At 44.2% G+C, this 9,811-nt stretch overlaps 1 protein-coding gene across 1 annotated transcript; it reads right to left on the reverse strand.

Annotated features, from left to right (window-relative positions):
- Window positions 1-6,634: 6,634 nt before the first annotated feature.
- Window positions 6,635-8,639, reverse strand: LOC103652655 (vesicle-fusing ATPase). The gene is made up of 6 exons (XM_008678189.2): window positions 8,552-8,639; window positions 8,095-8,469; window positions 7,438-7,569; window positions 7,301-7,361; window positions 7,159-7,218; window positions 6,635-7,036 (listed from the first exon to the last, which is right to left on the reverse strand). Exons 2-6 carry the CDS (start codon window positions 8,328-8,330, stop codon window positions 6,635-6,637), a joined length of 891 nt encoding a protein of 296 aa, XP_008676411.1. The 5' UTR covers window positions 8,331-8,469; window positions 8,552-8,639.
- Between the last annotated feature and the right edge of the window lie 1,172 nt (window positions 8,640-9,811).

The raw sequence follows: 9,811 nt of genomic DNA on the forward strand, positions 1-9,811 counted from the left end.
AAGTGTTTGTAACCCATTGTTTGATCCTTCGGCACGGTGAATTAATTCTTCAATCTTGCTTCTAATTTGAGATGCCAACTTTGCATTAGTTGTTTCTACAGCATCCTTTGGAACTTCTTTCAACATGTTTCCCTCTCCATCGAAGACATCATCCTTAGTCACTAGTTTAGTCCATCTCTTCAAAACAAATTGATCTGGAATATTTTTAAGTGATGGACATTGTAAAACACGAATTAGATGGCAACAAGGAATACCATACATCTCAAAGAACATACAAGTGCAGTGCCCATCGTTTGTTGTAATATTGACACGGACCTCTCTCATCTTTTTTCTTTCATCATTAACTGTTGATATTTTGTAGTCTCCCTCGCTTACAATTGTCTCTATGACACAATTATCTCGAGCATTAATAATTTGTTTTTGTAGTTCAGAGAAAACATTGAAAGTGAACACCTCACTCCCATGCCTTTCTAATGCCCAACTAGTCTGCAACACGGGTGATGTATGCAGGCTAGCATTATCATTTTCCAATTCTTGATGCCTCTGTTCATCCATTGCATTAACAAACCTGATCCAAAATTCAACCAATGTATTTTTGTAACCAATGAAACGGTTGAAAAATGAGTTGGTACTTTCTGATCTTGAGGTTGTGTTAAGGATTCCAGCTAAAAACACATGTCTAAAGAAAACTGGGACCCATGATGCACGGATTTCATAACGGGTTCTCAACCAATCATGACCTTGTAAACCAAATTCAGAAATAATAGAAGCCCATTGATGCTCAAATTCCTCTCGAGTTTCAGATGCCCATACACATAAGTTGATGCGTTGATAAAGTAACTTGTTTTCCCTCATTTGCGGCGGTAACTTTGCAGGAAGCTTTTGCAAAATATGCCACATGCATAATCTATGTGTGCTGCTAGGAAACACTATAGATATTGCATTCCTCATGCTATTGGCTTCATCTGTTATGATGAGTCGTGGTGCAACCCCTCCCATTGCTCTCAAGAACGTACGAAACAACCATGTGTATGCCTCAGTTGTCTCGTTGCTTAACAATGCAGCACCAAATAAAACACATGACTTATGATGATTGATACCTGTGAATGGTGTGAATATCATGTTGTAGTGGTTGGTGTTGTATGTTGAATCAAATGAGAGAAGATCACCGAAATGTGAGAAATTCTTTCTACATGTGGGATCTGCCCAAAAAACATGTACAAGCCTTCCCTTTTCATCAACCACATAGTCATAATAAAATGTAGGATTTAATTCATTTTTTGAGGCAAGGTTGTCAATGAACATTTGAGCATCTGATGATGTGATACAACTTCTCAACTGCTTATGATAGTTTTGCAAATCCCTCTTGTTGCACCCCACATTCTCAAATCCACCTTCGCTAATACGAAGATATCTGTATGCCCCACTTGTACCGATGCCTCCCTTGTGGCATGCCACTAATGCACGCTTAGCCTTCTCATTAACTTCTCTGTTCGACCTAATCAAGTGGACCTTGTCTGGTGAAACAAGACTATGTGTATGTGATTCCACAAATATCTCCACCCGAAACTTATTATCTTCAATCAACTTGACAGCTAGAACTGCTTCACAACCACACCTAGCAATCTTTTGAATACGTTTTGGTTTGCTGTCTACCTTTTTCTCAGACCTATATCCCTGTTTAGAACACAACCATCTTTGCCATCTTCTAACACCATTCAAATCTGTATGTGGACCAATACGAACTCCAAAACGAGCCTCTTTTGCATATCTTCTATAAAAATCCTCTGCATCTTGCAATCTTTCAAAAATTTGTCCAACAAATGGCTTCATAGATTCATGTACTTTAGGAACATGAGTAGCATACTACAGCATTGAAAAGTTATTATCAATTAATTGCCACATAGAACGTGTTGAGATATGCCACAATTATATTTGTAAAAAAAATTGCTCACCATCAAGGGGGACATGACTGTATTCTTTTTAGGTGTTCCAAAAGTTGAAATGAGATGTGTGGTTCCTGCGGGCGAGATCCATGTGGTTGTGCTTGATGGGGTCAGGACCCATGGGGCTATGCTCGTTTGGGCCGGATCAACGTCAATCATGGCATCACAGGTAGAAGATCGAGGTAGGTCGACGTGAACCATGGCATCACTGGTACAGGATCGAGGCGAGTTGGCGTCAACCATGGCATGCTGCGGAGAAGATTGGGGTCGTGCTGTGTCGACCATGGCAGGCCCGATAGAAGATCGAGGTAGGTCGGCGTCGACCATGGCATGCGCCTGAGCAGATCGGGGTGGGCCGGCGTCGACCATGGCAGACACCTGAGAAGATGGGGGCGGGGCTGTGTCGACCGTAGCAGGCGATGGAGAAGATCGAGGTAGGCCAGCAGCGTTGGACGGAGGTGGCACCATCCGTCGCTGTTGAGGAGATGTGCGTGTCTGTTTGGAAAAGAACACAGTTTGGAGGAGATAGAAACATTAGAGAAAGGAGGGGTTCTTTAGAAAAAATATCTAGATTAGGAGGTGGGATTAAGATTATCTGTTGATTTTAGATCTAAAGGCTGTTAACACTTTTTAACACGTTAGCATATGGGGCACTTTTACACAGTATACGTTGCCTATTTTTGAATTGATAAAGGGGCATCCCCTATTCCATTAAGAAATAGGACGTAACTGAACATAGTTCAGGATTACAACCACTGAGAGCAATACTAGGGTTATAACAAACCTCACAGCCTAGAACATCTCGGAAAATAGCATCATGGTCATTACATCACCACATGTAGCGACAACAAAACAGATAAACATAGCAGACAAACCTAAATGACATCAACAAACTGATAACGACAACAACATGTTCCTACCAAGGAAGGGAATGAAGCAGCCACAAACAGACCAAAATGCTTCGGAGTTGAAGTCATCACAACGACGATGCGATCGGACACCATCTTCATTCCAAAATCCTTCTAGAAAGAGGTACCCACTCCTTCACCTGATCAAACACTTACCTTGCCATCTTTATGATCCAGGAGCTTCCCTCCAGTACCATCTTTCTTTCTGTCTAGGAAGATCATTTGTGTCTTGGGCTTAAAAAACAAAACTTAGTAGCACAATCCACTACCATGGTCGAGTACATTGTTGCAGGGCATTGCTGTGCACAATTACTCTGTATGAGGCAAACCTGTTGGGACTATGACTACAAGTTGAGCGAAGTCCCTCTCCTATGTCACAATGAGTGATATCCGCATGGCGGATAATCCAATTGAACAGGGGCGGATTTGGGCCTTGGGCCACCTGGGCCGTGGCCTGGGACGTAGCCCAAAATCCTCTTATACCTAGGGTGTTTCTGTCCAAAAAATCTAGCCCATAACCCCTTCCACTTGCCAGATTGGGCCTGGTAGCCGGCAGCCTCAATCACTCGCATAGGCAAACAACGTGAACTTTGTTGAGAAACCCTAATTAAGGGTTATGTGGGAAAATACCTAATATAGCCCTGAGGGCTATCGCGTCTCTATATATAGAACATGTACCCCCTCATATGGAATAGAGATCAGAAAGAGGCCAGAGGCCCAACCCTATATCATGTGTCTCATGTGTTTCCTCTGTCGTGCTTATGGGAAGGGAGACATGTTCTCTACAGTTTCTTGCGCCTCTACTGCTGACGGGAGGGAAGGGAGCGGATCTGGTGATCCGTGGTAACGTAGTTCTTAACACGTTATCAGCACGCTCTACCTCGACGTTGCTGCGGGATTGGATCTACATCAACTCTCCGTCAATCCGGCAGGTCTCCGGCCAAGCCGAACTGTCCTACGCGACAGGCTTCGATTCCTCTACGCAATTGAACGGTATGATTTCCTTTTTATCTACTGATCATGGGATCGCGTCGTCGCTCCACCATCTTTGGTAGGGCCCCACTCGGTCTTCTGAGCGCCAGAGTTCGCGTTGTGGGCCTTGTCGGGGCCACACCTGCGCCGGAAGCCGCGCCGCGCCGGTAGCCGCGCCACACCGCGCTAGAAGCGCCCGCAACGGAGCCTGCCAGGCCCACGCCCGCGCTGGAGCAGCACCTCACCTCGTTGGTGGCCGTGCGCCACGCCAGGACCACGTCCGAGGCGCGCCCGCGCAGAAACCGCGCCGGAGGTCACGCCACACTACGTCGGCGCCACGCCCGCGCCCGCGTCGGGCCACGACTAGATGGGGAAAAGCTGCGCCAACGTCTGTCTGCCAGTCTTCCTAGCGTGGAGACTTGGTCGATAGGAGCGCTGACATCCATCATCCGTTTTCTCAGGCGCAGAAAAGAACATATGGTTGAAAAAATGCTCCCATGCTCGCTCCCCAAGAAAGTCGGATCAGAGACCATCCACGTGGGGACGCTTCACCACGAGCGGGACTGTGCTGTGTGGAGACTTCGAGAGAGTTCAAGACTCGCATGCAGCAGGGAGCATGCTATTGCAAGCGTTTTCATTGCATGACTTGGGCCGCATCCTTCGCTGGCTCGCTCTTTCCTTGATGGCTTTTGATGAGTGGTAGGACGCCTGCACTTGTGGTTAGGGCTGACAATGGGCCTCAAATTTTACACTATAAAACTTAAGGATCGAATCGGATTAAGATCGGGCTTTATTTCTATTCATTTTTGAACTATAAATAAGTTAGGGCCCTACCAAATTGTGAAGAGCCATTTGGATCGCGATCCATTACCACCCCTACTTGTGGTATGTTACTCCTGTAGTAATCATGATTCATGTTACACTTTCAATTTTTAATTAATTACTAGGAACGTGCCCGTGCGATGCCACGGAACACAAATTGTAGATGATGAGGAAGCAAGGGAGCATGTTGCCGCTGTCGAGGACCACAGCTCGTCGTCGCCCATGTCCACGGAGTCGTACGCAGAAAGCGGAGAGCATCGCGCAGATGCCGGCAATGGCGTAGGACATGACGAGGCCAGGCCCGCGTAGAGGCGGGCGGCGCGACCCGTGGTCACGAACACGCTAGCGCCCACCATGCTGCCGAGCCCGAGCCCCACCAGGTCCCACCAGGCCGCGCGCATGGCCGGGGGCGGCGGGGGTTGGGGCGGGATGCGGGTGGTTGTTGGGGGGCATGGCTGCGCGAGATGGAGGCGGGTGCGGGGGCGGCTGCGCGCATGGTCGAGTGCCCGTGGCGGCGGGTGCGGCTGCGGGAGCGAGAGCGAGGCAATCAGACGGTTGGGATGAAGGCGGGATTGATGCGGCAATCGGACGGTCGAGATGGAGGCGGGGCATGGTTGTGTTTAGTCTACACTATTGCCTTAAGGATTAGTAGAGATATAGTTTGATATAACCTTTTTAGCAGCGAAAAGTTAGGCTAATTAGTCCGATATATTCTGATATATTCTGTTATATTCCGATCTTTACACTTTTGAGAATTCTGAGAATAAATTCCTTATCTCCCTATTTAAAACACTGCTTCTGATATTGTGCCGCCACATCTTGACTCCACTTGACGGCCGATGGGCGATGGGCGTTGGGACGTTGGCTCGATCAGCGAAGTTGACTTGTACTGCAGCATGGGCACTTCATCATTTGTGTAGGTCCACATCTCCATTTTCAGGTGAGCGACCGACCCATCGAGCGGGAGGACAATGAGCCCAACCCCCATCGGCAACGTAAGGAGGCTTTGGCTGTTCTAGTATTCACTCTAATATATATGGGTTAAGAAGAATTAGAGTTGTCCTCTGTGTGATCAGGAACCTGAAACAATTGATCATTTGCTAGGCAGCTGTAACACATTTAGTAAATTTGGCCTGCAAGCATTGGCCCCTCAAGTGGGCAGGCTTTCCTTTGATGACTGGTAGGAAACAGTAAATAGCCGAGTGGAGGGTCAGATTAGAAAAGAGTTGAACTCTGTCATCATCCTCTGTGCTTGGTCAATTTGGACTCACCGAAATAGGTGTGTTTGATGGAGTGTCCCCAAATTTAAATGTTGTTTCGGCAGTGGTGGATGATGAATTGCAGAGGTGGAGTATGGCTGGAGCAAAAGGGATATCCTACCTGCTTGCTATGGCTCCTGGGTCGGAGCAGATGAATGCTATGTGTGGGTTAAGGTCGTGTATCCCTCTGTTTCTAGTGGTGTAAATAAGTAGTTTTAGGCTAGGTTTTTTGGCTTCTTAGTTGCCTAAAACCTGGCTGTTTCTTTTGAACTTAACTTGCGAACCTCCAATGAACTTCATTTGAGACAAGTGATGCCCAAGAAAATGGGGGTAAACTGACACAGCTATCACTTGCATTACTTGCCCTATGCGCGGAAGAATCTGACACAGCTATCACCCATGAAGATTTCCGGTTAACTTGTGGAACCGGACTTCATTTAAGACAAGACAACAATACCAGTGTTGAGCTTGCCACTCGGCCATAGCACACACGAGAACACGGGATGATCAAGTAACTGAACAGAATGCACTAATACAAAAGGCTGGCTTGCGTTCGCTTCCTTGCTCCACAAGAAGCATAGCTGATATACAAATCGAGAAGTTTTACATATAGACTTATTGCTGCTAGTAACCAATGATATAAGTCAATGCAAGATTTTACGAGCAATTTCCTCTCACTGTCTACACACGAGAAGCACTCGTCGTATGGCATCCCCGAGAGCCTCATCTACCGTCTCTGCGATGGATCAAATGCTTCCCAGGGCATCAGGCTACAAGTGAGGTACACCCAGTGCTCAATGATGTTGTATTTCCTTTGTAGCTTGTACAGATACCCGTTGTTCATTAACAGATTGAATCTCTTGTTCAGACAAGAAAGGGAAGGGTGGTCCGATCTGCTTGCCCAGGCAAGACAGTCTTGTGACAGGTCATCATGAAGGCCTGGGAAGTAGCAATCGTTTGAGCTGTTGCCACTTGAATCGCCTCCCGACTGAGCCTTCAGAACAGGTTTCTGCTCCTTCAGTTCAAGTTCTTCGCTATCTGAATCTGTAGCATATGGAAAGAAATCTAATTCTGAGATATCACGGAACACATCTGAGTGTTTCTTCGACTCCCCTGAGAAGTAGCCCTTCTGACCAACAGAAAATAAGCTATTGAACTAATTTACTAAGTTTTAAAATATATGACGTTTAGGACAAGCTAAGTAACTATTGAATAGGCTACCCTAAATGTTATGTACAGAATATCACTGACCTTGCAAACCTGTGCACATTTACTGCTTTCACTGAAATCAATCATTGTTTCTGCTGATATCTATAGTGAAAAGCACAATTCAGAAATTTAGCCTTAATCCTTGCTAGAGTAAGTAGGAAAACTGAAAAGAAAGGAAACTTACAATTTTCACATATGCAAAATCACTGTCAATGCCAACACTTGCTGCCATAGCTGTTTTACCACTGAAGCAGTAAACATGAATAAGTTTCCAACAAAGTTTTTAAAGACATGGATGTTGTTTAGCCTTAGATACTGTACCTTCCAGTAGGACCTTCCAACAGGCAAGTCACAAGTGGACTACCTTTGCTAACTTTAACTTGCTCTACAAGGAGCATAGCTCTCTGGTAAATGTGCTTATGTGCCTTACCACAGTCAACAATACCTCGCAATCTGCATATTTCAACATAAAGATGGTGTTGAATATAAAATTAAATTATTTGTGTTCTGTGAAACAAGGAAGCCAATAGTATGTATTATACAATATACACAGGAAACTAATTACAGAAACTCATATATATGTGAAACAGCATCCAAAAATAAATAATTCTCATAAGCTGAGTAGCTGAAAATGCTAGCACGTGCAATTTGTTCATGTCAAGTTGCGCATAATGTAACATAAAAAATGAGAGAGCCTCCGAAGCTAGCTAATAGATAGAAAAAACATGAAGTAGGAAATTATTTAATATAAGCGTGTAAAAGCATGCTTGATACAATATAGAGAAGACAGAGACCTAATCTACACACAAAAAACACAATGAGAGAAGATAAGTGCTACACAAAGGGAATAGATCCTGAACTGCATATTTGTGGGAGAAAAGGAGTGAGGGTCCCAGAAATGCCCTAAAAAGAATACAATCATCTTGCATGTACATATCATTTTGCTAAATTGATGTTCGAAGATATTACAGCACACACCTGCATCTTTCGAGATCATCGGTGGAAGCACCAAATGCAGGAGTAATTTCATGAAGTGCATTCACAAAGTCATCCATAGTAACCTTAATGCTTTCCTCATCCAAAGGTTTAGTGAGGTCATCCATGGTTATCTGCCGGTTCAAAGCAAACGAGACATCACTTTTGACAACACCTTCCAACTCTGCTCCACTGTAGTTCTTTGTCCTTGCGGCTTCATCCAGAAAATCAGGTATCATTTGGACATAGTATAGTATTAACAATTATTGCACTTATCTGAAACATCAACCTAAATGTTATGTACAGAATATCACTGACCTTGCAAATCTGTGCACATTTACTGCTTTCACTGAAACCAATCATTGTTTCTGCTGATATCTATAGTGAAAAGCACAATTCAGAAATTTAGCCTTAATCCTTGCTAAAGTAAGTAGGAAAACTGAAAAGAAAGGAAACTTACAATTTTCACATATGCAAAATCACTGTCAATGCCAACACTTGCTGCCATAGCTGTTTTACCACTGAAGCAGTAAACATGAATAAGTTTCCAACAAAGTTTTTAAAGACATGGATGTTGTTTAGCCTTAGATACTGTACCTTCCAGTAGGACCTTCCAACAGGCAAGTCACAAGTGGACTACCTTTGCTAACTTTAACTTGCTCTACAAGGAGCATAGCTCTCTGGTAAATGTGCTTATGTGCCTTACCACAGTCAACAATACCTCGCAATCTGCATATTTCAACATAAAGATGGTGTTGAATATAAAATTAAATTATTTGTGTTCTGTGAAACAAGGAAGCCAATAGTATGTATTATACAATATACACAGGAAACTAATTACAGAAACTCATATATATGTGAAACAGCATCCAAAAATAAATAATTCTCATAAGCTGAGTAGCTGAAAATGCTAGCACGTGCAATTTGTTCATGTCAAGTTGCGCATAATGTAACATAAAAAATGAGAGAGCCTCCAAAGCTAGCTAATAGATAGAAAAAACATGAAGTAGGAAATTATTTAATATAAGCGTGTAAAAGCATGCTTGATACAATATAGAGAAGACAGAGACCTAATCTACACACAAAAAACACAATGAGAGAAGATAAGTGCTACACAAAGGGAATAGATCCTGAACTGCATATTTGTGGGAGAAAAGGAGTGAGGGTCCCAGAAATGCCCTAAAAAGAATACAATCATCTTGCATGTACATATCATTTTGCTAAATTGATGTTCGAAGATATTACAGCACACACCTGCATCTTTCGAGATCATCGGTGGAAGCACCAAATGCAGGAGTAATTTCATGAAGTGCACTCACAAAGTCATCCATAGTAACCTTAATGCTTTCCTCATCCAAAGGTTTAGTGAGGTCATCCATGGTTATCTGCCGGTTCAAAGCAAACGAGACATCACTTTTGACAACACCTTCCAACTCTGCTCCTGTGGGGGATAGATATCCCCTGGGTCCACTAAAGAAGTAAAAGGCCTCACGAACGGCCCAAGGGCCCAATAATTCGTAAGGTCATTCTTTCGTGGGCCTAGGGAGAGACAGCCAACAAAGGAGACGTGAGACTGATTAGTGCAAACAAAGGCGGCCCACAACGTCGAACGAATGGATCACAACAGAGACCCGACTTTCCCGCGCTGAAGCCTTCATGCAATAGAGCCATGCGAGGATAAGTCGGCGAAGGTTACGTAGGGATAAACTCAGGAGGTTCA

This window comes from Zea mays, chromosome 3, assembly GCF_902167145.1.
Source record: "Zea mays cultivar B73 chromosome 3, Zm-B73-REFERENCE-NAM-5.0, whole genome shotgun sequence".
In the NCBI taxonomy this organism is placed as follows: Eukaryota; Viridiplantae; Streptophyta; class Magnoliopsida; order Poales; family Poaceae; genus Zea; species Zea mays.

Bases quoted from the DNA above. Each gene is read 5' to 3' on its own strand.
- LOC103652655 (XM_008678189.2), bottom strand. From the start codon at position 8,330: ATGATACCTGATTTTCTGGATGAAGCCGCAAGGACAAAGAACTACAGT. The intron at 7,362-7,437 runs GTACAGTATCTA...TTACTGCTTCAG, and splicing joins TTGGAAGGTCCTACTGGAAG to TGGTAAAACAGCTATGGCAG. The intron at 7,037-7,158 runs GTCAGTGATATT...TCTGTTGGTCAG, and splicing joins AATGTGCACAGGTTTGCAAG to AAGGGCTACTTCTCAGGGGA.